The 27,736-nt window shown below is 49.5% G+C and overlaps 2 protein-coding genes and 1 long non-coding RNA gene across 3 annotated transcripts in view; 2 read left to right on the top strand and 1 right to left on the bottom strand.

The window, feature by feature from the left end:
- The window catches only part of MARCHF9 (membrane associated ring-CH-type finger 9), a 52,926-nt gene extending 30,852 nt beyond the window's left edge, over positions 1-22,074 (bottom strand). The window contains exon 1 of the mRNA XM_083427889.1: positions 21,659-22,074. Coding sequence (XP_083284015.1) covers positions 21,659-22,048 — 390 coding nt within the window. The 5' untranslated portion in view covers positions 22,049-22,074. The remainder of the gene's footprint in view (positions 1-21,658) is intronic.
- Positions 1-27,736, top strand: part of LOC310671749 — a 180,354-nt gene that overhangs the window by 55,670 nt on the left and 96,948 nt on the right. The gene's annotated exons all lie outside the window — the stretch shown is intronic.
- Positions 21,947-24,877, top strand: LOC310671592 (uncharacterized protein). The gene is made up of 2 exons (XM_083427908.1): positions 21,947-23,429; positions 24,598-24,877. The coding sequence occupies exons 1-2, from the start codon at positions 22,334-22,336 to the stop codon at positions 24,717-24,719; spliced, it is 1,218 nt and encodes a 405-aa protein (XP_083284034.1). The 5' UTR covers positions 21,947-22,333; the 3' UTR covers positions 24,720-24,877.

The following is a 27,736-nucleotide window of genomic DNA, read 5'->3' as shown; positions in this document are numbered from 1 at the left end:
GAAGAACAAGTCTTGCTGAGCAGAAGCAGCATGGCTTCCGCAAGGGTAAGACTTTAAGGTGCTTCTAGGTGGATATTTATTGTCGGATGAGTATTCCTCATGCATGCCAAATTCTTGCAGTATCCACACAATGTCATCAGCATCAAAATGACAGTCCCTATTCCTGTCCCTAACCCTCACCCTTCATTTAATCCAGATTCACGCTTTCTGGGGGAAATCCAGTAAGTTTAAAAACAAACAAACAACTGGTGCCAGCAACCCATTTGAGATATCTGAATGAACCCTCATCTAAAAACACCCCAGCTAGCCTTTTAAAGTTCTTTCAGAGTGTCAAATGTGGGTGGGAGGAAGGTGTGTGAATGCAGTAGCCCCTGTGTACGCAAGACTTTCAGTAAGCTTTCATGTATGCAACAACAGCAGCAAGAATACTTATTGTGAAGTATTGGAAGACACAAGATCTACCCACCCAGGAAGAATGGCAGATGAAGTTGATGGACTACATGGAACTGGCGGAAATGACTGGCAGAATCCGAGACCAGGGAGAGGAGTCAGAGGAAGAAGACTGGGAAGTTTAAATATTATTTACAGAAATACTGCAAAATTAATGAATGTTAAAATGTTGGAATGATGTTATATGGCTTTAGTAGAAATGTTATAAGGACTTAAGTATAAATAGATTAATGGAATTTTAAAAGTAAAATAAGGTTAGAATGTGTTAAGATAATTATTTGACAGATAACAGAGGAAGATGGAAAGGAATTGCTGAAACATTTGGCAGAAGTGGAATACAAAAAGGGAGGTGTGAGGAGGTCGGTGAAACAAGTGAATGAAAGATATTGAAATTGTTTGAGTGTTTTAAATTGTTTTGTTTGGTTTAGTTTAGTTTAATGTGTTTAGTGTTATGTAGTGTCTTTTTATTGTATTGTATTGTATTGTATTGGTTTTTATTTTTCTGTTTTTGTTTGGTTTTTCAATGTTTAAATTGTTCAAAAAGCAATAAATATTATTATTATTATTTTTAAAAAGACTTTCAGTAAGCTTTCAGTAAAGTCATAGTATCATAGCATTGTAAAGCTGGAAGGGACCAAAGGGTCATCTAGTCCAACCCCCTGCAAGGCAAGTCTCTTGCCAAAAACTTCTGAGTATGCTTAGCAGCCATGATATAAGACAGCAGGTCCACTTTTGGATCAGTAACTGGGTAAAGAACAGGAAGGAAACAGGAAGAATAAACTGACATTTCCTACAATGGAAAGAGGTAAGAAATGTGTGTCTATGTCCCTCTGCTAAGTGTTGAATGCTATAAGGTTCAATCCTTTAAAAAGGGTTTAGCTGAATTCATGGAGGATTTCTTTATTTAACAAAAGGTATATGATCGTTTGATTGCAATAAAACCTCTAAGTGGCTGGCAAAAAGAGTAAGGCATTAAAATTACCCATAAAAGACAGTTAAAAACAGGTTTTTAAATTAAAGTAGTATAAGGGATATCAATGGCAGCTATCTATGATGGCCACGTGTCACCTCCAGAGCCCGTACGTCTCTATATACAGTTGTACCTTGGTTGTCAAACGGCTTAGCTGCTGAACAAATTGGCTCCCAAGCGCCCCAAAACCAGAAGTGAGTGTTCCGGTTTGCGAACGTTTTCTGGACGTCCATGGCTTCCGATTGAGTGCCTTTGTTTTTGAACCGTTCTGGGAGTCAAACGGATTCCCAGAACGGATTAAGTTTGACAACCAAGGTACCACTGTACTAGTTTCTAGCTATTGCAAGGGAGGGCAGTTGCACTCAGATCTTACTTGCCCCTGTGAGATGCTGGGCTTTTGGTGTGATCCAGCACAGCTCTTACAGGTCATTTACACCGCTCTTCTGTTTATTAGCTTTCTTTCTGAAGATCAGCATACCTGTGCATTCCCACACAACTCCCTCTGTCCATCGGGTGCCAAACGGCATTCTTCCTCTTCCCTCCCGCAGGTGAGCTGGAAGCCCCCAAACCTCACAGCCCTCCTCTGAACCCAGAATCACAGAATCACAGAACTGTAGAGTTGGAAGGGACCCTAAGGATCATCTAGTCTAACCCCCTGCAATGCAGGAATATGCAGCTGGTCCATACGGGGATCGAACCTGCAACCTTGGTGTTATCAGCACCATGGTCTAACCAACTTTGAACCTCAAAGCCAAAGTGAGAGCATTTGGGTCAAAATTAAGGGAGAGAAGAATAATAGTGACCTCATTGTGGGAGTTTACTATAGATCCCCAAGCCAAACGGAGGACATAGATGATGCCTTCCTGGAACAGATGGCCAAGCATGCAAAAGGAAGGGAGATAGTAGTAATGGGGGACTTCAATTACCCAGATATTTGTTGGATGTCAAACTCAGCCAAGAGCATAAGGTCAAACAGATTCCTCACTGGCCTTGCAGACAACTTCATTGTCCAGAAAGTGGGAGAAGCAACAAGAGGAACAGCCATTTTAGATCTGGTCCTAACCAATGTCGATGACCTGGTTAATGGGGTAGAAGTGGAAGGATCATTAGGCGCAAGTGATCATGCTCTTCTGAAGTTTACTATACAACGGAAAGGAGCAGCCAAGCATACTAGGACTCAATTTCTTGACTTTAAGAAAGCCAACTTCATAAAACTTAGGGAAGTGCTGGGTGAGATCCCATGGACAGTAATACTAAAAGGAAAGGGAGTTCATGATGGCTGGGAGTTTGTTAAGAGGGAGATAGTAAAAGCACAACTTCAGGCAATACCAATGAGACGGAAACATGGAAGGTGCCTAAAGAAGCCAGGGTGGCTATCTAAAGAACTTTTAACTGAGTTAAGATTAAAAAAGGATGTGTACAAAAAATGGAAAAGGGGGGAAACCACCAAAGAGGAATTCAAACAAATAGCCAGAACGTGTAGACACAAAGTCAGAAAAGCTAAAGCACAGAATGAACTCAGGCTTGCTAGAGAGGTTAAAAGCAACAAAAAAGGCTTCTATGGGTATGTTCGTAGCAAAAGGAAGAACAAAGAAACAGTGGGGTCACTCAGAGGAGAAGATGGTGAAATGCAAACAGGGGACACAGAAAGGGCTGAACTCCTCAATGCCTTCTTTGCCTCAGTCTTCTCCGATAAAGAAAACAATGCCCGACCTGAAGAATTTGGAGCAAATGATTCAGCAGAGAAAACACAGCCCAGAATAACTAAGGAGATAGTACAAGAATACTTGGCTGGTTTAGATGTATTCAAGTCTCCAGGGCCAGATGAACTGCATCCAAGAGTATTAAAAGAACTGGCAGATGTGATCTCAGAACCACTGGCAATCATCTTTGAGAATTCCTGGAGAACAGGCGAAGTCCCAGCAGACTGGAGGAGGGCAAATGTTGTCCCTATTTTCAAAAAGGGGAAAAGAGAGGACCCAAATAATTACCGCCCAGTCAGTCTGACATCAATACCAGGGAAGATTCTGGAGCAGATCATTAAGCGAACAGTCTGTGAGCACCTAGAAAGGAATGCTGTGATCACCAATAGTCAGCATGGATTTCTGAAAAATAAGTCATGTCAGACGAACCTGATCTCATTTTTTGACAGAATTACAAGCCTGGTAGATGAAGGGAACACAGTGGATGTAGTCTACCTTGATTTCAGCAAGGCATTTGACAAGGTGCCCCATGATATTCTTGTAAAGAAGCTGGTAAAATGCGGTCTTGACTCTGCTACCACTAAATGGATTTGTAACTGGCTGACTGACCGGACCCAAAGGGTGCTCATCAATGGTTCCTCTTCATCCTGGAGAAGAGTGACTAGTGGGGTGCCACAGGGTTCTGTCTTGGGCCCAGTCTTATTCAACATCTTTATCAACGACTTGGATGATGGACTCAAGGGCATCCTGATCAAATTTGCAGATGACACCAAACTGGGAGGGGTGGCTAACACCCCAGAGGACAGGATCACACTTCAAAATGACCTTGACAGATTAGAGAACTGGGCCAAAACAAACAAGATGAATTTTAACAGGGAGAAATGTAAAGTATTGCACTTGGGCAAAAAAAATGAGAGGCACAAATACAAGATGGGTGACACCTGGCTTGAGAGCAGTACATGTGAAAAGGATCTAGGAGTCTTGGTTGACCACAAACTTGACATGAGCCAACAGTGTGACGCGGCAGCTAAAAAAGCCAATGCAATTCTGGGCTGCATCAATAGGAGTATAGCATCTAGATCAAGGGAAGTTATAGTGCCACTGTATTCTGCTCTGGTCAGACCTCACCTGGAGTACTGTGTCCAGTTCTGGGCACCACAGTTCAAGAAGGACACTGACAAACTGGAACGTGTCCAGAGGAGGGCAACCAAAATGGTCAAAGGCCTGGAAACGATGCCTTATGAGGAACGGCTAAGGGAGCTGGGCATGTTTAGCCTGGAGAAGAGGAGGTTAAGGGGTGATATGATAGCCATGTTCAAATATATAAAAGGATGTCACATAGAGGAGGGAGAAAGGTTGTTTTCTGCTGCTCCAGAGAAGCGGACACGGAGCAATGGATCCAAACTACAAGAAAGAAGATTCCACCTAAACATTAGGAAGAACTTCCTGACAGTAAGAGCTGTTCGACAGTGGAATTTGCTGCCAAGGAGTGTGGTGGAGTCTCCTTCTTTGGAGGTCTTTAAGCAGAGGCTTGACAACCATATGTCAGGAGTGCTCTGATGGTGTTTCCTGCTTGGCAGGGGGTTGGACTCGATGGCCCTTGTGGTCTCTTCCAACTCTATGATTCTATGATTCTATGATTCTATAACTGAGCTATCCAGGCTTCCTACTGAGCTATCCAGGCTACCCATTGCTGCATGGAACAGTGACTCTTCCCTGAAAAGGTGTGCTGGGGACTCATCTGCCAGCTCAGGCCAGGAACATACCATTGGCTCGGCCGGCTATTGTAATCGGCAATTTCACGGCTGGCTAATTCCCTTTGCTGCTGCCTTGCTTACACTCACTCGTGCGCACGCACACACACTCTCTCTCTCGCACACACACAACTCACCCGCAGAGCTGCAGGGCTGCCGATAGCACATGGGATGTGGGAGGCAACAGTGGAAACATTTCAGGGGCTCGCAGCATGGCGCATAGACCTGCTGGCTCTGTTCAGTTCCGCTCCTCACCTCAAACTACCTGCTGCTGCTGCTGCTGTTGCCGCCACAGGTAGGGTGAAAGGGAGCTTGATCTAAAGCCTAACTAGACTGCTGAGGTAGCTCTGGAGCATCTAATTTGCATGGGGAAGGTACCAGTTTCCATCCCTGGCACCCCCAAGTTGGCCCAGGAAAAGGCCTCCTTTCTGCACCCACTTACTTGATAACACTCTCTCTCTCCCTGGGCAATAGGGTGGCTAGGATCAGGCCAAGAAAGAAAGGACAGGCCAGCAAGCAGAGACTGCTCCCTGCCACTGTTATAAAGTTTTAGGGTGCAGACACATAGCAGAAAAACAACCCTTCAGAATTTAGGAAATATTCCCTGAGAAAATCGCACTTTATTTTAGCACACAGAACAATCCCAAATGCTATCTTGGCTCTCCAAACGACTCTTAAATATTCTCTCTGCAGAAGGAAATCTCTTGGGGAAACCTTTCCCGGTCATTCTTCTGTTTACAAATCCTTCAATTCCTGTCCTCGAGGCATATTTTGTGTATGAATCGGGTAGGTCTGTGACCTGGATTCAAGAACTAAGGCATTTACCATCTCAAAGGAATGGCCAGGTAATTTTCAGTCAGCAAGCATTACCTTGACAAACAGGAGACAAGCCACACTCTCAAATTTCTGTTGTAGACCTCTTCTTTCTGTGAAACATGTATGATGCTTTTTGAGTGGTCTTGGCTAAGGGGCTGGTTTTTGAAGGTTCCTGAACACCTTTGTTCTGGGTCCTCACCTCCTCGCAAAGGGTGGGGGTGGGGGTCTCTGTTGCAACAGGAAAATTAATATATTCCTTGCTTTCCTTCTACTGGTTCCTGCCTCCAGCCATTGTCCTCTGACCAGGGGACTCAGAGTCCTTTGGGGAGCTGGGCTGCAAAAGTGAACCCCGTTTTTATTTTTTACAACACCACCATCACTCGCTGGCATGCCTAGCTGCTTCCAAAGAGCTTCCAAAGACCCACCAATGGATCCTCTTGCCAATTCTGGTGTTTGTGGTGTCTTGATGGCAGCTAGACATGGATTGGTATTAGTGCGCCCTTTTGAGGTGCTGGATCTTGGCAGCTATGCAGCTTGCACCAACTATCGTATTTTTCGCTCTATAGGACGCACTTTTCCCCCTCCAAAAATTAAGGGGAAATGTGTGTGCGTCCTATGGAGCGAATGCAGGCTCCTTGGCTTCAGCGATAGCAACGCGAAGCCTCCAAAGCGCAGAGAGAGCGCTCCCTCTGCGCTCCGGAGGCTTCGCGTTGCTTTCGCTGAAGCCTGGAGAGCGAGAGGGGTCGGTGCGCACCGACTCCTCTCGCTCTCCAGGCTTCCAAGGTAGCTGCCTGAAGCCTCCAGAGCGCAGTGGGAACGCTTTGGGTGAACGCACCTTGAACGCACCTTGTTTTAGAGGGGGAGAACAAGAAAAAAAATTCTCCCCCTCCGTTTCTCCTGCCGCTTCGCTGAAGGGGCACCAAGCAGAGAGGGGGAGAATTTTTTTTTTCTTGTTCTCCCCCTCTAAAACAAGGTGCGTCCTATGGTCGGGTGCGTCCTATAGAGTGAAAAATACGGTAAATGCCAGCCCTGTCTGGCCAACCAGGAGGGCTCATAACTTCTGCCAATCTCAGGCATAAAAGTTGCATGCTTCCTGCATAACTAAAGAGGGTTCGGGAACCTGAGCCACATGCAAGATCTAAGGTAGCTTTGCTGTGCTCAGTCCCAGTTCAAAACTCATCAACACCATGAATTAACGGGCCCAACAAGATGCCATTTCCCCATGCTACTAAGCTCTCTCCAGATGTTACAACAACCACACTGCCAACAGCAGGAACTCCAGAGCAGTTTGGGCACTGGGCAGGGTGTCAGTCATGACAGGAGGGGAAATTGGCAAGTATGGATTCAGAGGCACAGGAATGCCCATTTTCCTTCCTTTCGTTTTGCTTCTCTTGCAGAGAAGAGGAGGATCAAAAAGTTATCTGTGGCCCACAAGCCCTGGCTGCTTGAAATCCTGCCCGGTTCCTCTTCTGGCTTCTGAAATTTCACTTGGAGTTGCACAAACACACACACACACGTGCACACAGCACTGCCAAGGCCATTAATTAATTAAATACAGTAAATAAAAAAAAATTTACTCTGCACCCAGACTTCCAAGGCACAGCTTTAAGACCCAGGGACATTTAAAAAATAAGTTCTCAGGATGCTGAATTCTGCGCCCAGCAAAATGACTCATTCCCTGCAATGAGTCTATTGTCTGCAAAGCTTCTGTTGACTCTCGTCGATGCAAGCCAGTTTTCCACTTGAATGGTGTAACTGCAGAACAAATAAACACCATCCTCCCTAGGATGGCACTGAGTTCTGTGGCATTCTTTAAGCAAGCAATGTGCTTTGGGTGTGTGGGGTGTGAGAAAGTTGATCAGGATCGACCGACAATTTGCAGTAGATCTGCAAGGGTTTCCATCTCTCAACTGTTTCACAACAGCAACAACAAGACAACCAATGCCACCTACATTAGGCTGCTGAAATAGCTAGACAGGAGTGGATTTCTGTGTGAAAGGTGACTTGCACTGGGTGTCCAAAGAGCAGCACCCTGTTCACATGTCACTAGCAGTGGGGCTTAAATGCCAGTGTGCTAGCACTGCACACAAATCACTGGTGGATGTGCATGCTGGCGCCCCATTAAATGTGGCCGGTGTCTGAAATTAGCCAGGCGCCAGCCACATTTTGCACCGAGCTATTGACCACTTGCGACCAAGTGAATATGCTGGGCTCCAGTATGGGGATCATTGGATCTTGACTGTTTTCACACACTAATGCCCCACCTGGTAGAATTCTATCTGTTATATTTTATCTGCACATTCAGAATTAATTTCTGGTACCAAAATGCTTTTTCTGTGCAGCCTGAGCAGGAGCAGTGAACAACATTCTAGTTAATGGTCGTAGCTTGTCTTCACGCACCCCACCTCACTGCCCTGCTCACAGTTGTGAAGAATATTCTTATGTTATGAATGGTCCGACTGTGTCACCATTAAGAAAAAGAAGTCGGAATAGGCCAATAGATATACGGACGGTCCCTGGATAAATTGACTTTTCTTCTTTAAGTTCTCAAAGTTCTTGACCTAGCTCAAAGGTTGTCATCTGTACCAGCCAGGTGTTTAACTGATAATCGCATCCATCATTTGAAAAATGAGACCTTAGAGCTGCCTTGCCCCAAAATGGTAGCTAGACATTCAATTTGGGAGACGCGGGTGGCGCTGTGGGTTAAACCACAAAACCTAGGGCTTGCTGATCAGAAGGTCTGCGGTTCAAATCCCTGCGATTGGGTGAGCTCCCGTTGCTCGGTCCCAGCTCCTGCCAACCTAGCAGTTCGAAAGCACGTCAAAGTTCAAGTAGATAAATAGGTACCGCTCTGGCGGGAAGGTAAACGGTGTTTCCGTGTGCTGCTCTGGTTCGCCAGAAGCGGCTTAGTCCTGCTGGCCACATGACCCGGAAGCTGTATGGTTCCCTTGGCCAATAAAGCGAGATGAGCGCTGCAACCCCAGAATCGGTCACGACTGGACCTAAAAGCCAGGGGTCCCTTTACCTTTACCTTTGGTTTAAGGAGCCATTTAGTGCCTACCTTATATATCTGAGTTTCTAACACTGCCCACACCCCATCGTACTGATACAAGCTGTGACACAGGCGACAACCGCATCACAGCAATAATGTGGGGCTGTGGGGCAGGTTAGCCCCAGATGCTGAAGGTTCCCTCTCCCCCTGTCGTGTGCTTTTTCAACAGCAACTACACCATAGTGACAGCGCAGAATCAGACCACCGTTTTTGGACCACTCAACAGCAAGGCCTCACCAAGACTTTGAGTAGCAGTACGCATACAACTTTAAGGCTGTCAGTCCCTCAGGCAAAGAACTGTCACTTCAATGTTCTGTACAACTTCTGGCAAACTGTTGGCACTAAATACATGTTAAACGGTAGTAAAGCAAGCCCTCACGCAGAGGTTGTAGTTATGTCCTCCAAGCAACAGTAGAAGATGTGGGTCGGCCATTTTGGTTCTCCAGAGACGAAAGGCCAAGAAGTTTTGGGAGCCCTGTTCTTAAGGCAATGTTGACTTTTTGCCCACCAGGTCCACCCCCAATTGTCTTTCGATCTGCAAACGGAATGACATACTCTCCAACATCTCTCCGATGAAAATAGGGACGTCCCATTCCACAATGATAATTTTACTATTTATACCCTACCCGTTTTACTGGGTTGCCCCAGCCACTCTGGGCAGCTTCCAACATATATAAAAACATAATAAAACATTGAAAAGCTTCCCTATACAATATTATCTTCAGACGGCTTGGGGGCAGATAACTCCATACCCTCCAACATTTCTCCAATGGAAATAAGGACATCCTAAGGAAAAGTGGGACATTCCATGATCAAATCAGAAACCGGGACGGCTTCTCTAAATCAGAGGCACCCCTGGAAAATAGGGACACTTGGAGGGTCTGGAATTACCAGCCACTGGACTAAAAGAAAATAGAACAGAAGATTTGGATTTAAGCTTCCAGAGTGTCACTTGACTAGGCAAGGTAAAGGTCCAGTCGCGGATGACTCTGGGGTTGCGGCGCTCATCTCGCTTTATTGGCGTACAGCTTCCGGGTCATGTGGCCAGCATGACTAAGCCACTTCTGGCAAACTAGAGCAGCGCAACGCCGTTTACCTTCCCGCCGGAGTGGTACCTATTTATCTACTTGCACTTTGATGTGCTTTTGAACTGCTAGGTTGGCAGGAGCAGGGACTGAGCAACGGGAGCTCACCCCGTCGTGGGGATTTGAACTGCCGACCTTCTGATCAGCAAGCCCTAGGCTCTGTGGTTTAACCCTCATGACCACCTGCATCCCTGACACTTGACTACTTGGCCTAAAATCCAAATATTCCACTGGCTTGTGGGTTGACTGGGTTTCAACCCTCCCTGGGAATGGGTTTTTATTTTCCCTGCTGCTGCCCCTTTGCGACCCCTTATTTCTATGCCACCATCTGGCTATAAAAATCCATTTCCTGGCTGAAAGAGCCACCTCTCATCCCAAGATGGCTAGAGACATGGGAAGCTGCCATCACGTTAAGTACTGCCTACACTGATCAGCTGCGCTCTCCAGGGTTTCAGACATGGGTACCGGTAATTCTTCCCTGGGTCCACAGAAGCTTGGACCCAGAACCTTGTACCACTGAGCTACATCCTTTCCCCAAATACACAAATACCAAGTACACCAATGCAGAATTTGAGCTAATCATTTGCAGGCATTAGTGATATAATTAATATACAGGAAGAGGAAGAGGAAGGAGAATTAACATTGCAAATATTATCAGTATTTACCCTGAGACACTGGGGTACTCAGGTTCACAACGAAACTATGGAAATAGGAGCATTGGTCCATTGATCCTTTTGTAAGCACTTCTTGGGCTTGAATGCAGGAAAAAGATTTTGTATTTATTGTTGCACAATGTTTTATTGATTTTAAATTTTTTTGGAAAAAATATTGTGAGCCGCTTCCTGATGAAAGGAATGTGGGACATGAATTATTAAAAATAAAAATAAAATTTAATACATTCAACTCCAGGTTGGGCAAAAGCCTTTGGAGTGGCAGTGGGACATTAATATGTATTCATTTCATCATTATTAATATTCCCTCAATTAACACTTGCCTCCGGGCGTCCCCTAACTCAGTTGCTCAGCACTGCCAGCTTCCAGAACAAGTTCAGCCAGATTTGCTACGGGAGGAAAAGGTGAATGCATAGGTCTTCCCCATAAGCAATGAAATTGTGGGCTCTGGCAATGCAAAGCAGCAAGTGACATCAGAACAATGGGACAGAGAGAGCCTTAAAACCCTCGTCTGGATTCTTCAAGGGCTAATCTTTCATCATCTTAAAAAGTAGAGACATCACCTTGCCAACAAAGGTGCGTATAGTAAAAGCTATGGTTTTCCCAGTAGTGATGTATGGAAGTGAGAGCTGGACCATAAAGAAGGCTGATCGCCGAAGAATTGATGCTTTTGAATTATGGTGCTGGAGGAGACTCTTGAGAGTCCTATGGACTGCAAGAAGATCAAACCTAGCCATGCTGAAGGAAATCAGCCCTGAATGCTCACTGGAAGGACAGATCCTGAAGCTGAGGCTCCAATACTTTGGCCACCTCATGAGAAGAGAAGACTCCCTGGAAAAGACCCTGATGTTGGGAAAGATGGAAGACACAAGGAGACGGGGACGACAGAGGACGAGATGGTTGGACAGTGTTCTCGAAGCTAAGAACATGAATTTGACCAAACTGCGGGAGGCAGTGGAAGACAGGAGTGCCTGGCGTGCTCTGGTCCAGGGGGTCATGAAGAGTCGGACACGACTAAACAACAAAACAGTTTCTAATACTGCTCTACTCCACTGCCGGCATCCCAGAAATGCGGGTGCTGGTTACATGGCACTCTGCACATGCTCAAAGGCATGGCCTCCTTTTTCCAAGCTGGAACCCAGGCAGCCAGAATGTACACTGATTCCGCTTTAGCCTTGCCTGCTGATTGGCTAGCCAAACCTCCCACAGGGACAGCTCTGCGTGGGATGGAAAACGTTTTGCCCGCTGCCCCGAAGCTGGGATGGTAAGTCAAGCCTACAATTAAAGTGACATTTCAGTGTGCATTGTGCCTCACCAATGACTCATTCCTCCGCTGGACGCCACTCCCCGCAAAGCTTCTGGGGACTGTAGCCTATGGAAGCTGATGAACGGAGGGAAAGGCCTCCCTTTGGCCACACAGCTGCTCTGGACATCGCCGGCTGGGCCAAAATGCCTAGATCCAAGTCCTACCCTCCGCCAACAAGCCTCAACAGCAGAAAAAAGTTATTTGAATAGCCTGCATGAAATAATATTAATTTTAAAAACTGCAAAGCAATTGGGAGGATGCAATGGTGGGTGCAAACCTGTGTGAGTTGGATAACGTAAACATTTAAATATTTCAACAGTGTTTGAAAAGGTAAGGAATGCATAGCATCGTGTGAGCTTTCACATTTTTTATTTATTCGTTATAAAACAAATCCCCTAGACGTTGTATATAGACCCCTCCCAAAAAAAAATCAGAATAAAAACGTAACCATAAAGCCATACTTCCATAAAAGCACAATAAACATGAGAAGCAACCACATTAAAAAACCAACAGCAGCAGCAGCAACACAACATACGATGCACAGCGCAAAACTAAAAAAAGCCACCAGGTACTAAAACCACCAACCACACCAAAGGGACTTAAAGGCAGATTGTAAAAGGCCTGGACAACAACCGACAAGTCTTAACTTGATGCTGCAAAGATAGCAATGCATGCACCAGGCGAGTTTCCTTAGGGAGAGCATTCCGAAACTGGGATCCCACCTATTAAAGAGGCCCCGAATTACCAGCATAGTAGGTTACTTCCATTTCAGCCTTCAGTCTGCGGTGGAAGCACCTTAATATTCCTTATCAATAATTTGTGCATCACAGTAAAGCAAAAGGTCATGATTTAAGACGGCAACCTGGGCAACTTTGCTCCTTCCCTTGAGTGCACGGAGGAAACAAATCACAGTCCTTGACTAAGTGTCCTGTCCAAACCATAGCTGTCAACCTTTCCCTTTTTTTTTTTTTTTTTAGGGAAATTCCCTTATACTGAATAGGATTCCTCATAAGAAAAGGGAAAAGTTGACAGCTATGTGTCCAAACTAGTGCTTGTGGTTTCTTTCACTGCAACAAGCCCCGGCTACAGATCATGGTTTGCTTGTCATGTGACAGTGAATTCCATACACTAATTACCACTATCGAGAAGTATCTGTGGGCATTAAGTTGCTCAGTGTCTAATTGGCTCTGCAAAATGGCAGCAGTAAAAAGCTTGCTGACATCTCCCACCTAACCGCTTGGGCACTCTGAAGATTCGATTCTTGCACCCAAACATCCAAAAAATTGTTTCAACCCATCCGTACTTCCAAAAAGCAGAGCCCATGAGTCCTGAAACTTGGCTTTTTGTTGCATTCCAGAAAGACTTTTCTCTTCTATACGCGCTACAGAAGAAAACACCAGACACTAAATCCAGACTTCCAAGGCCCAGCTGGAATCTCTGTTAATATGTGAGGCTGATGAGTTAGGAGGAAAATGACAGTCGACTCTATGTTGGCAACGGGTAGCCCAGGTGTGGGCAATCTTTGTCCCTGAACTACAACACCCATCATCCCCAGCAAGCATGACCGACAACCACAGATTCCCCACACTTGGGGTAGCCACCACAACAAGGATGTGGTCTTGGTCTACATGCTTATATGTTGCCTAGACCTTTCTGCAAAAGTGCAGAATACAAGTGCAATAAATAAATAAACAGACCCAATGATGTTCCTTGTTGCCATCATGGTTTGCAGCGATTCATGGTTCTGATTTCTAGCCTAAACCCATAATCCAGTCAGGCATGCTTAGAGGGCCGGATTTATGATCTAAATCTATTTGCTATCCGTTTTGGGGTGTGTTATATCTTGTACTCACAGCTTTCTTGCCCCTTTTGATCTATCTGTAGAAAATGCTCTTACGCACCCTCTCTCAGACACAACATATTCACATTTAATCTTTCCTCACGAGGGAAATTGTTTGTTCCTCTAATCGTTCTTGTCGCTCTTCTCCGAAACTCTTCCGACTCAAAGCGAGGGGCCTGAAGAAAACAACACTTCCCAAGGCCAGGCTGGGAGACATGGGTTCAAATCATTCAGACCTACTGCAGGATAGTGTCAAATAGCTCAGAGTTGCTCAGTCGGTAGAGCAGGAGACTCTTAATCGCAGTGCCGTGGGTCTGAGCCCCACTTTGGACAAAAGATTCCGGCATTGCAGGGAGCTGACCTAGATGACCCTTCTGACCCCTTCTAGCTCTATGATTAAATGATTCTAAGGTGGCAGACATTCGATCTTGCAACTGGGTAGGCACAGTGGAAACTACTGTCACTAAGGCCTGCCTGACCGAGAACATTTTACAGTGGTGCCTCGCAAGACGAAAAGAATCTGTTCCATGAGTCTCTTCGTCTAGCGTTTTTTTCGTCTTGCGAAGCAAGCCCATTAGCGGATTAGCACTATTAGCGGCTATTAGCGGCTATTAAAGGTTTAAGGGATTAGCGGATTAGCTGCTAAAAGGCTATTAGCATCTTAGTGCCTTAGAAAAAGGGGGTGGGGAGCGGAAAAAAAACCCCAGGAATCGCAAGGCATTTTCGTCTTGCGAAGCAAGCCCATAGCAAATTCGTCCTGCGAAGCACCTCCAAAACGGAAAACCCTTTCGTCTAGCGGGTTTTCCGTCTTGCGAGGCATTCGTCTTGCAGGGCACCACTGTATAGTCCTTTCAGGTGAAAGAACCAATGGCAAGTGAGAGTAGGCAGGTCACAACACGGCACAGAACTATTTCATTATCCGGAGAACACTCTTACCTGCAGACCGAGAGTGGCTTGCTATGTGGGGTAGTTGTGCAAAATCCTGAAGATTCCCAATCCGAGCCTGAGGGCAAGAATGGAGAGCCTGTGGACTCCGAATCTTGTTGGACGCCAGATCCTATCAGCCCCAGGCGGCAGTTGCTAAACAGTCCCTAATTCATTCATAATATTCCTAAATAATCAGGTGCTATACAAAACCTAAGGACGTGGGTAGCGCTGTGGGTTAAACCACAGAGCCTAGGACTTGCCGATCAGAAGGTCAGCGGTTTGAATCCCCGCAACGGGGTGAGCTCCCGTTGCTCGGTCCCTGCTCCTGCCAACCTAGCAGTTCGAAAGCATGTCAAAGCGCAAGTAGATAAATAGGTACCACTCCAGCGGAAAGGTAAACGATGTTGCTCTGAAGCGGCTTAGTCATGCTGGCCACATGACCCGGAAAAACTGTCTGTGGACAAATGTCGGCTCCCTCAGCCAGTAAAGCGAGATGAGCGCCGCAACCTCAGAGTCATTTGTGACTGGACTTAACTGTCAGGGGTCCTTCACCTTTTATACAAAACTTAAGCACTTGCTTTGCAGGTCAGCCCAGCTAGCTAAGGTCCCAGCATTCCCAGGCTGTGTCCTCTGAACTTTGCAGCAAGGAATATTCATTTGTTCGTTCGTAAGCATCAAGTTCCAATTAATTTCCCCACAATCCTGCCACTTGCTGCTCAGAATACATACTCTCCTTCTGGCCCTCCCGTGAAGCCAGCAACACTTTTCCTTTCAGGCTGCTGTCCTGAGCCAATCACAGTCAATTCGATAGTTCAGGGCAGGCCTTTCAACCTTTAATTTATCCTCATTGTTAAGCGGAGTGCTTTTTCATACATTATGCAGAGGGAAACCTAGGTCGGTCACTGAGTGTGCACTCAGCAGGGAGCCTGCAGCCCATCGCAGGTCCGACTAGCATGCCTCCACAATATACATGTTTGCAAAACACCTGCTTGTTGCAGCTGCATGCATACGTACACAAACATGCATCTAAACAATGCAATATGTCATGGGTAGGCAAGCTAAGGCCCGGGGGCTGGATCCGGCCCAATCACCTTCTAAATCCGGTCCACGGACGGTCCAGGAATCAGCATGTTTTTACATGAGTAGAATGTGTGCTTTTATTTAAAATGCATCTCTGGGTTATTTGTGGGGCATGGGAATTTGTCCATTTTTTTTTCTTCCAAAATATAGTCCGGCCCCCCCCCCACAAGGTCTGAGGGACAGTGGACCGGCCCCCTGCTGAAAAAGTCTGCTGACCCCTGCAGTATGTGAAGCGGCCCCAGTAGGCACCACCCTAAGGCATGGAGAGGCAAGACTGAATGCCATTAAGGGCCAAACTAGATCTCACATGTGTTAGCCCTGGCATGGATGATGCGCTTAAAATAAAGAGCTGGTACAGGGCTTGTGCGGAGGAGACAAGCCAAACTGGAGGCTCCCACACCTGCTTTTTCGCAATGGGATGAAAGCCCCCAATAGTAACAAGTGTCAAGTCCGAAGCCTGTTATGCTATGCATGCTTAAGGTAAAGGTAAAGGTACCCCTGCCCGTACGGGCCAGTCTTGACAGACTCTAGGATTGTGCGCTCATCTCACTCTAGAGGCCGGGAGCCAGCGCTGTCCGCAGACACTTCCGGGTCACGTGGCCAGCGTGACAAAGCTGCTCCGGCGAACCGGCACCAGAGCAGCACACGGAAACGCCGTTTACCTTCCCGCTATAAAGCGGTCCCTATTTATCTACTTGCACTTAAGAGTGCTTTCGAATTGCTAGGTGGTCAGGAGCTGGGACCAAGCAACGGGAGCTCACCCCGCCACGGGGATTCGAACCGCCAACCATGGGATCGGCAAGTCCTAGGCACTGAGGTTTTACCCACAGCGCCACCCGCGTCCCCATGCTTACTGGGGTGGGAACCCAACTGAATACAGTGGGGCTTACTAGAGAGTAAAAAGAGACACAGGATGAGGCTGTAAGGGAGGCAGAGCAGATGCTAGTGTGTCACGTGCCAACAGGGAAGTTCTCCTGCACAAGCTCCACTGAAACAAAGGGAACTGCACAAGGCGGCTAACTGGGTTCCACCTCAAGTTAATTATTGGAGGGCGGGGTGCCACCTGGTTCTTCTCTACAGTCACCAAAATGTCTTCAGCTGACCATGTGTTATTTCATTACTTTGAAAGGGCTGAGACTTGGCACTACTAACAGGTCCCAGGGGCTAAATGCCAGCGAATCCTGGCTCAAATTAAGCCGCAGAGACATCATCCAGGTCATGGCAGGCCAAGAGCAAAAGAAAACGGAACTCACATCATTTACAATAAGTGCACATTCATGCTAATAAATGGCCACATGGAGGTGTGATTATATGGATACAGAACAAAAGCCAATTGACTGTATATGTGCATATACTCATAGAAATTCTCCACATCTAGACTCTTCTTCCACCCCCAAATCAGGCCCATTTTTACTAATGCACTAAGTGTGAAATATGCACACATATATATATTTGGAAATGTGAATTCAACTACACACACACACACACACACACACACAGCTATTAATGCAGGAAGTGAGAACAGATAAACGCAGGAGCTTCTTCAGAAGCACATACACAGATGTGGAAATCTTCAAGTATTTTCCAAATCTGAATGTACAGACAAAGGGAAATGTATAATTATTTTTCCTGCCCTTCAAATTAGAACAGACGTGTGCATAGCCACAGAAACATAAAACCAACCACACCGGACACACACACACACACACCAGCACAGCCACCTGGGTTTCCTTCGTTCACAATCATTCAGTATAATGATGGAAGCAAACAAAGTGCCCATCCTTTGCACAAGAGACTCCTTTCTTCAAAGGTATGCAAGATGGGGGATCTGAAAATGGATTTTCTGCATGGGCTACCGACACTCCCAACTTATCCCTGTGCCTTCATCTCAGCTGAGAATTATAAACAATCCATCCATGGAAGGTTCAGCTGCCTCTCTCCAGCTCACACTACCAAACTCTTCGCCTACGGTGCTTCATCTTCCTCTCTTGTACACACACACACGGCACTTAACACAGATGAGAAACTCCTTGGCACACTTCAACTTTCCTATTTTTGAGGGGGCTACACTAAGTGGATAGGGATGCGGGTGGCGCTGTTGGTAAAACCTCAGCGCCTAGGACTTGCCGATCGCATGGTCGGCGGTTCGAATCCCCGCAGCAGGGTGCGCTCCCATCGTTCGGTCCCAGCGCCTGCCAACCTAGCAGTTCGAAAGCACCCCCGGTGCAAGTAGATAAATAGGGACCGCTTACCAGTGGGAAAGTAAATGGCGTTCCGTGTGCTGCGCTGGCTCGCCAGATGCAGCTTGTCACGCTGGCCACGTGACCCGGAAGTGTCTACGGACAGCGCTGGCTCCCGGCCTCTAGAGTGAGATGAGCGCACAACCCTAGAGTCTGGCAAGACTGGCCCGTACAGGCAGGGGTACCTTTACCTTTTATACTAAGTGGATGAGCACAAACTTTGCTCCAGGTCATCGCCACTGAAAATGATCAGGGAGCAAGGGACAGGTAAGACTCCTACCTGAGATCGTGGGCAGCCACTGCCAGTCTGAGGAGACAGCACTGGGTGAAGAAGAACCAACAGCCTCATCTAGTCTTAAAGGAAAGGTAAAGGGACCCCTGAACATTAGGTCCAGTCGTGACCGACTCTAGGGTTACGACACTCATCTTGCTTTATTGGCCGAGGGAGCTGGCGTACAGCTTCCGGGTCATGTGGCCAGCATGACAAACCGCTTCTGGTGAACCAGAGCAGTGCACGGAAACGCTGTTTACCTTCCCGCCGGAGGGGTACCTATTTATCTACTTGCACTTTGATGTGCTTTCGAACTGCTAGGTTGGCAGGAGCAGGGACCGAGCAATGGGAGCTCACCCCGTCGTGGGGATTCGAACCGCCGACCTTCTGATTGGCAAGTCCTAGACTCTGTGGTTTAACCCACAGCGCCACCTGCGTCCCACTAGTCTTACACGCACATAAATCAACTCTTTCAAAGTGATTCGGAGCTAGAACAGCAATCACAAGCATGGAAACAGAGTGCTGGTCATTCCAGGTTAACTTTTGAAAAGGTGCCATTCTATTGGGCTCCGCAACCTTTTTAAACCATTCCTAAAAGTGACCGACTTCCCCCAGTATAACCTTCAATGTTGCCATTGGTATGGTGTTTTCCTTGAGGGCCCTTCACAAACATGACACTTCCCCCAACACAGTGGCGTAGCGTGGGGGTGCAGGGGGGGGCGGCCGCACCGGCCGCAACATCTGGGGGTTAGGGTTAGGGGGCGCAAATCCACGGGTTAGGGGGCGCAAATTACTTGCCTTGCCCCGGGTGCTGACAACCCACGCTACGCCACTGCCCCAACATGACTGTTCTCTCCTTACTGTGCGCAAAGCTGCTTGCCTCTGCCCCCCCCCCCACCTTGCCAAAAAAGGCTTTTACCTGCAAGCTCTGGCATCAAGAGCTTGAGACAAGACTCCCCAGACCAAACTTCTCCAAGTGCAGCAGTGCGAGCACATTCTGAATACACCCTTCCTTGTCTTAGACAACCCGCACGGGGGAATTGTCAATATTAAATACTGTGGCTGCCTGATCTCTGAGAACATGATTAATTACGGGTTCTACCACACACACACAAAATTAATCTTCACTCCAGTTTCTGTCTGTATTTAAATGAGTTCCCATGAGGGAAGGATGAAGCAGGATAGGGCCCTGCCTCACACATCTTCCAGCATCCCCAAGGATTTCAAAGGTAAACAATGGCCACCTTCCTTTTATCCTCCAGAAAATGCTACAAGCTATGTCAACTTCCTACATTCTAGTTCCTCTTAACTAGGGCATTGAGACCCTTAGGAAGATGCTCCCATTGTCTACAGTACGGTTTCTCATGCACAACGGCGGGGGGGGAGGGGGAGAAAGACACAGAGACGCACACACAGTCAGTCCCCCTTTGCAAACCGGTGCTCTCCTCCTCTGTGTGCGTTTCAAAAAGCTTCAGCCCAGGCCGCTGGTGTGACCATTGCTGAAATGTCTGAAATAGAAAACACCTCCTTGCTGCAAGAGGTGGCAACAGAGATCAATCGGAGGCATGCCTCCGAGCCAACCAGACTATTCCTGGAGGTGTGGTCTTCTTCCCAGGTTCAGCTTTGAAACACCCCTGCCGCTTGCTGTCTGCCGGAATTCCAAAATTCTCCATCATACACTGTTCCAGCAGCTAATTACAGTCTTCTTGTCTTCTTGAAACAGCTCTCCCCCCCCCCCACCCCAGCCACCCCTCCGCCTTTGCACTATTCAAAGAAGAAGCCTCCTTCTTTGTCTTACAGCGTAGAAAACCATCTCTCTGCACTCCTTAAGGCAGATGTTTTGGGGGAGGAGGGAGGAGAAATTCCTGGAGATAAGAAAGCAGGGCACATTCAAACGTCCATGCAAGTAAAAGGGATTCGTGTTGAGATCCTCTGCATGTTTACTCCAAATCTCACTATGTATGTTCAGAGGGCATTACTCCTTGGTAAGCGTGCTAAGGATGGCAGCTTCCAGCTCTGATCCTCCCTGCTTAGAGAAATGCAACCTTTCTAAGCATCCCAAACACCACACACCTTTTGGTCCATGCAAGGAGGGGCCTTGTTTATAGTTTCAAAGCACTCTCCAGTCCCCAAATGCCAATGCAACCCATATCTACAGGTGACGCCCTCCCACAGACTGCTAGCTACCTATATGACCATGAGGACAGGCAGGCGATCATGTCTCAGCTCAAGCGAGCCTAGGTTCCGCATCCTGTACATCAGGGTTTCCCAAAACTTTGGGTCTCCAGCGGTTCTTGGGACTACAATTCTCATCATCCTTGACCACTGGTCCTGCTAGCTGGGGATGATGGGAGTTGTAGTCCAACAGCAGCTGGAAATAGCAGTTTGGGAAACCTTGCTCTACATGTATGCTATTTCCCCATATACCCAGTACCCAAGAACCATAGTCACCTGGGCATACAACAAGAGAAGGGCAGCTGTGGTCCTCCAGATGTTGTTGCACTACAACTCCAATAATCTGGGGCTGATGGGAGCTGGACTCCATTAACATCTGGTCGCCCTTCCTGATGTACAACATTTCCTAAAAGGGTGTACACTGGTACCTCGGGTTAAGAACTTAATTCGTTCTGGAGGTATGTTCTTAACCTGAGGTACCACTTTAGCCAATGGGGCCTCCCGCCGCCACCACGTGATTTCTGTTCTCATCCTGAAGCAAAGTTATTAAGCTGAGGTACTATTTCTGGGTTAGCGGAGTCTGTAACCTGAAGCGTCTGTAACCCGAGGTACCACTGTAATGCCACCAACTTGGCCAACGTTACTGTAGCATCACTACGTCTCTCCCATATGAACCTCACAGCACACACCCCAGTCTGTGCTCCTATATATCAAATCACCTGGCATCCTAGAAGCGAAGTCACAAGTCAATGGTCTGGCCCACCCACTGGCCAGACCATCCTCCTCCATTGGGTCAGTGTCTCTCATACCCAGATCATCTGCAGCCTTGACAGCCACTTCATAAGTGAAGAACCTGGTCCACACTTTGGGAACTTTGTTGATGAGGTGCCAACCAACACCCTTGGCCCATCTTGGCCTAGTATAAGTGTGTGTGTGTGTGTGTGTGTTTTTCATCTGAGCCCAGATCGTCTGAAACCATGCCCCTGTTTTTAAAGGCCAGGTAAGCAATACAGGCCACACCTGAGGTGGGGAACCTGTGGCCTCTCTGATGCTGTTGGACTCAAGGGATGATGGAAGTCCAGCAAAATCTGGCAGGCCACAGGCTCCCAGTCCCTGGGCTACAGCTGGGTTTGCTCACCCTCCTCCCTGGTACCCAGATCCCCTGGCATCCCACCACCAGGTCGGTACCTGGGCACCCCCACCACTAGGCCATGGTGCCAGGGGCAGGGGGGCCTTCCCCATATCCGGCTGCACCCCACACTCAGCCCGCTGCAACCCCCCCACCAGTCCCCCCCACCCGCACTTCTGCCCCACTGACCTGTTCAGGTCCCTGGAAGCAAATCCGGCACTGCGGGGTCCTCATGCCACTATCCAAGCTGCTGCTAAGCGACACCGAGTCCAAAGCTCCCCCTGCCCCGCCCGCCGCGGGCTGCTGCCCGGGCTGTTGCCCGGGGGGTTGGGGTCGGGGGTCCTTCTCCTCCAGGGCCAGGCTCCGCGGCCGGGTCTCGGCGCCTCCGCCGCCGTAGTATTCGGCCTCATCGTCCTGCCGGGCCGAGCAGTCGGCGAAGGGGGGCCAGCCGCAGCCGCTGCCGCCCAGCGCCCCGCGGCTTCCCCCGGCTCCCGGCTCGGGCTCCGGGCGGCCCCGCCGCATCAACACCAGCAGCTTCAGCTCGTTGAAGAACATGCGGATCCGGTACTTGAACATCATTTACCTCCCCCGGTGGCGGCGGCAGCAGCAGAAGCAGCAACGACGACGGCGGCGGCGGCGGCAGTGTTTAGCTTTCTTGGGGGGCGGCAGGAGGGGGGGGGGACGAGAAGGGTAAGGGGCCAAGGGCGCCTAGCTGTGCCCCTGCCCCGCATCGGGGGACGGGGAAGAAGCGGAGGAGAGGAGCGGCAATGGGGAGCACCGGGGGCCGCAGAGGGGCGAGCTGGGGGCCAGCCTCGGGACCCACATCTCGGGCACAAAAGGCGCCGGCGCTGGGAGAAAGGAAGGATGCGCGTTTACAGGTGTGTGCAGGGTACCCGGGGTGATGGGGCGCAGGGAAGGAACGGAGGGGCGCAGCCGGGGGCGAGGAGAAGAAAGGCCTTCCGGAGGGGTGATGGCGAGGGGGTTAATCCTGGGACGGGGGGGGGGGGTCTGTTGCTGGGGGTCTGGGAGAAGGGCAGGGGGGTGAGAAGGGTGTACGACGGGTGGGCCTGGCCAGAGGCGCAGGGGATGCGCTGGGGCGAAGGCGGAGGCGCAAAGGCGGCCGCGGTGGGCGAGCGGCGCGCTCCGCTCCCTCCCGGGGCGGGTCTGCCTCCCCTAGGACGCGGCGCGTTCCGTAGGTCCCTCTCGGACCCCTCTCGGACAGCCCGCGTCCGGATTCGCGGGGGCCATGGCTGGCAGCGCGAGAGGAAAGCTTTCCGGGCGTCCGGGGCCTGCGAGCGGCTCCGCAGAGGAGCGCGGAACGGGGGCCGGGTGGGTGGAGGCGGCCGAGGCTCCAGCAGCCAGCGCGCCGCGATCGCTCCTTCTCCTCTCGGCTCTTCCACTGCTGCCGGGCGCGGACGAGGCGTCTCTTACTCTCCGGGACGCGGAGCGCGCCTAGCCGCCGCCGCCAGGCCCTTGTCCGCCGCCTCCTCCCCTCGGGGGGCCGGCTGGGCAGCTGCAATCGCAGGCGGCTCTTTTGTCTGCAGAGCTACGGGCATGTCCGCTCCCTCCTGCAGCCGCAGCCGCGCCAGCGGGCCTGGAGAAGCCGCATCCCGGCTCCGCTCGAGCCGATCTCCCGCAGGAAGGCAGGCAGGCGGGCGGGCGTTCGGCCCCAAGCTTGGCTCGCCTGGATTGGGTGTCGGCGTCGGCGCGGGGCGCGCGGCTCCGGTTCTGCGGCGGCCCCTGGCGAAGCCGCGGCTCTTTATACGGCCGCCCCCCGGCATGCAACAGGGCTTCGTCCCCGGGCGCCCCCCACCGCGCGGGGTTGCCAGCGGCCCCTACGCAGCCTCCTGCAGCCGCCCCCGAGGTCCGGGGGCTGGGGCGCGCGGCAGCCCGGATGGCAACGGTGGCGGCAGCGGCGGCGGCGGCGGCTCAAGGCTGGGGAATATGGCTTCTCCTTCCGGTACAGCATGTTAAATAAAACATTTCGGGAGGAGAGCGAGCGAGAGCGCGGAGCGGGTGGCTGGATGGCTGGATGTCTGCGCGGGGAGGGGACTCCGGGACTCAGAGGCGGGCCGGCGGCGGCCCCAAACCGAGGGGCTGGTGCGTAACCGCTGCGCCACCGACCTCGACCACGTGGAGGGGGGAGAAAAACGAGTCCCCGGGAAATGTGAAAAGTGCCCGGGCAGACGTCCTCCTCCCCTTTCCCCCCATCCAGACACATCTGAGAGATTCCTAGATAGAGGCAGGGGAGGGGTTTCGGGGTGGGGGAGAGAAAGAAGCCATTTTATTTTATGTTACATTTTTGTTTTTATTTTATTTTTTAAGAAAACCGGCTTGCTATATCCATCTGGCTGATAAAATCACATCTCGAAATTCGACCGTTTGGAGAGATGGTTGGAATCAGCGGAAAAAACCCCACTAGAAACCAGCAACGTACCTTTCCCTTCCCCAGGAGGAAGGAGACTCGCAGTATTTGCGCCCTGACCCAGTTTGCACCTTGGCCAATCCTGTGTGTAGGATTCCACTTCTACTGAACTATCGGAATAGGAATTTGCCTCCACCTGCCAAAGCTCCATATATGTCTCACTATGCATATGGAGCTCAGGGTGTGGTGCTTAAGAACAAAGAGACTTGAGATATCCATAATGACACAGATTTTTATTTGGGGTGGGGGTGCCGAAAGAGAGGCATATGGCATCCCGTCCTCAGCCTCGCCTCACTGCTTTAGAGCTGAAACATGAAGTTTGGCAAGCGTGTCAGAATCAAAATTTGACAAGGATCCTTCCCAAAACAATGTCAGCATCCGTTACAAGGCTGAATTGCTCTCCCAATCACATGACAAAAAACGAATGACAGCTGTCTTCTCTGTTAGAGTAGAGGTTTGGGTAATCCAGAGAAACCTGCTTTAAGTCAGGGGTGCAATTTAACTCAATAATTCTGAGCGCCCACAGATGACACCAGGCATGTACAATTCTAGTTTCTCACAGGCCACCAAACACTTGACATTAAATACCCAGCCCCCCAAAAATGTATTTTTAAAAAACAGAGCCTGATGTAAATGGGGCTGGGTGTGTGTCTAAACCGATTGTTCATTTTCTAACTATTTCTATTGTTTTCTGTTTACCCAGGGGTAGCCAACATGTTGCCTTCCAGATGTTGCTGGCTTGCAGCTTCCTTCAGCTGCAGCCAACATGGCCAGTGCCCAGGGATGGGGAAAATTACAGTTCAAAACATATGGAGAGTCCTGTAAAAGGTTAAGTATCAAGACCCCAATATAGAAATAACAGGGTAGTTTAGGCCCAACTGAGCCCCCCTCCACCAAATTCCATGCCTGGTTTAAGTCCCATTGAAATGTGTTCCTTCTTACTTAGCCAAAGCATTTATTCCCCGCTCTCAGGGCCGCTGTCAATGAGGCACATTATTTGCAACTAAGGCTGCAAATAGGGACGCGGGTGGCGCTGTGGGTAAAAGCCTCAGCGCCTAGGACTTGCCGATCGAAAGGTCGGTGGTTCGAATCCCCGCGGCGGGGTGTGCTCCCGTTGCTCGGCCCCAGCGCCTGCCAACCTAGCAGTTCGAAAGCACCCCCAGGGGCAAGTAGATAAATAGGGACCGCTTACTAGCGGGAAGGTAAACGGCGTTTCCGTGTGCGGCTCTGGCTCGCCAGAGCAGCGATGTCATGCTAGCCACGTGACCCGGAAGTGTCTCCGGACAGCGCTGCCCCCCGGCCTCTTGAGTGAGATGGGCGCACAACCCTAGAGTCTGTCAAGACTGGCCCGTACGGGCAGGGGTACCTTTACCTTTAAGGCTGCAATCCTAAACACACTACGGCATGGACACATTCCACTGAACTCAGCAGGAATAGTTTTGGGTAAAGGAGTTTAGGATTGCAGTGTATGTCCCACACATTTGAGTAGGACTTAACCAGAACAAACATTTCCTGCTATTTTTGAGATCGCAGAAATTTGCTATTTACAACCCTGTCCTCAGTTCCACTGAGTTCCCAGATATGGTAGGTGTGTATAAAATCGCTGCCTTAATTAAGTATTTTGGCTAAGCTTGACTCTCGTAATGCAAATCTCAGCACAGCCACACGGATTTAGAGCTGAGTCCAGGGAGAGCTCAGTGAGGGACCCTGGAAACAGATGACGGCCTGCTATGTATTCATTATTACATTTCTGTCCCAGCTTTCCTCCATTCATGGCACTCCCTCATTGCAGTCCTGGGACATGGATGCTCGCGAGCAGGGATGGGGAAACTGGACGAGAATGGAGCTTTACATGCATGTGTGCTTGTGTAAGCCTTTTAAAAATGTGTTTCATTTATTACTAGCAGCCTTGCACCTGCCGTTGCTTGGGGATTCTAAGAAACCAAAAAAATCAGTGCACTTTGATAGTTCATTCTGCCATCTTGATTCAAAATGGTGTCCAATTGTATCCAAACAGAGATGGAAACCACCTCTTTTCTTTCTGGAACCATCCTGCCAAATTTGGTTATGGTATCTTAAGAGGTTGGGACGCGGGTGGCGCTGTGGGTTAAACCACAGAGCCTAGGACGTGCCGATCAGAAGGTTGGCGGTTCGAATCCCCGTGACGGGGTGAGCTCCCGTTGCTCGGTCCCTGCTGCCAACCTAGCAGTTCGAAAGCACGTCAAAGTGCAAGTAGATCAATAGGTACCACTCCGGCGGGAAGGTAAACGGCATTTCCCTGCACTGCTCCGGTTCGCCAGAAGCGGCTTAGTCCTGCTGGCCACATGACCCGGAAGCTGTACGCCGGCTCCCTCGGCCAATAAAGCGAGATGAGCACCGCAACCCCAGAGTCGGTCACGGCTGGACCTAATGGTCAGGGGTCCCTTTACCTTTACTTTATCTTAAGAGGTGCCCCAAATGCATAGGCAAACAACTTCCCAAAATATATCAGAGATTACATTGCAACATATTCGGACTCCTATCTCGGCGGTGTCTACACTGCCTTGGTCATGTACACAGGAGGTAAGATGTCAGGATCCGCAAGGACGTGCTCTGTGGGAGCTGGTTTCAGGTACCAGGCCTGTTGGTAGACCAAGACTGCCTTATGAGTAAATATGTCTGCAAACATGACACAAAGACTGGCAACATGAATCCCACCGTGTGGGAATCCCTTGCAGACAACTGCAGCACCTGGAGACAGATAGGCTGTGTATCCACAACAATGACCAGAGGAGGAATGACGGCTGGGAGGAGTGCAGAGAGAAGAGATACTATGGTGTACTTGTAGCAGCAAAACTGGACGCCTTTATCTGCCCCACCTGCAATAAAAGACGTCTCTCCCATATCGGTCTCTATAGCCACAGCAGCTGCTGTAATGCTCCTATGGTTTGACTTCGGCCCTGAAGGCGCACTGACGGATGCCAACAACATCATGTATTTTACACTTCAAGAAGCTCCAGGCGCTGCGCATGGCTGTGCTGCCTCATCTTATCTGCACAACAACCCTGTGAGGTACATTAGGCTGAGGGAGAGAGAGACTGGTCATTCATGGCTAAGTGGAGATATGAATGAACCTTTGTCTCCCCAGTCGCAGTCTAGCATTCTAATCAATACACCACCCTGAGAATACAGAAGTCTCTGTTGTGTTAGATGGAAAAGACAGAAGTAGAGGAAGAGCTTAAGGCAGTGGTTTTTAACCAGTGTGCCGTGCCACCCTGGGCTGCCTTGAATGATGGTCAGGGAGGCCCTGGGCAACACTGGCCTCTGTCCCTCTTTCCTCCCCTCTCCTCTGATGCTTCTCAGATCTCTGCCTCCCAAAGGCTTTCACAACTGTTTGTTGCAGCAGCCCTGGCTACAAGCTCCCCAGGAGAATGGTGCCTTCTGGGACTGGCCAGAGGGTGCTGGTTGCCAGGAGCTGAGAGGTGGTCTCAGAATAAGCAGACAAGTGGGTGAGGGAGCCCAGCCAGCTTGGTCCACCAGCCCTTGCTGTTGGGAATGGAGTATGGACAGACAAGACCACTGCAATGTGCTCTATGTGGGGCTACCTTTGAAGGTGACCAGGAAACTACAAGTAATCCAGAATGCGGCAGCTAGACTGGTGACTGGGAGCGGCCACCGAGACCATATAACAGTGGTCCTGAAAGACCTACATTGGCTCCCAGGACGTTTCCGAGCACAGTTCAAAGTGTTGGTGCTGACCTTTAAAGCCCTAAACGCCCTCGGCCCAATATACCTGAAGGAGCATCTCCACCTCCATCGTTCTGCCTGGATGTTGAGATCCAGCACCGAAGGCCTTCTGGCAG

The sequence above is a fragment of the Podarcis tiliguerta genome, assembly GCF_965153285.1.
Source record: "Podarcis tiliguerta genome assembly, chromosome: 2".
NCBI classification, from domain to species: Eukaryota; Metazoa; Chordata; class Lepidosauria; order Squamata; family Lacertidae; genus Podarcis; species Podarcis tiliguerta.
This window is presented reverse-complemented; position numbering and strand designations above follow the sequence as displayed.

What these genes read in the sequence shown, in the direction of transcription:
- LOC310671592 (XM_083427908.1), top strand. Translation starts at nt 22,334, where the DNA reads ATGCGCGTTTACAGGTGTGTGCAGGGTACCCGGGGTGATGGGGCGCAG. An exon ending in GAATATGGCTTCTCCTTCCG is followed by an intron (nt 23,430 to 24,597) that starts GTACAGCATGTT and finishes CTGTTTACCCAG; the next exon opens with GGGTAGCCAACATGTTGCCT.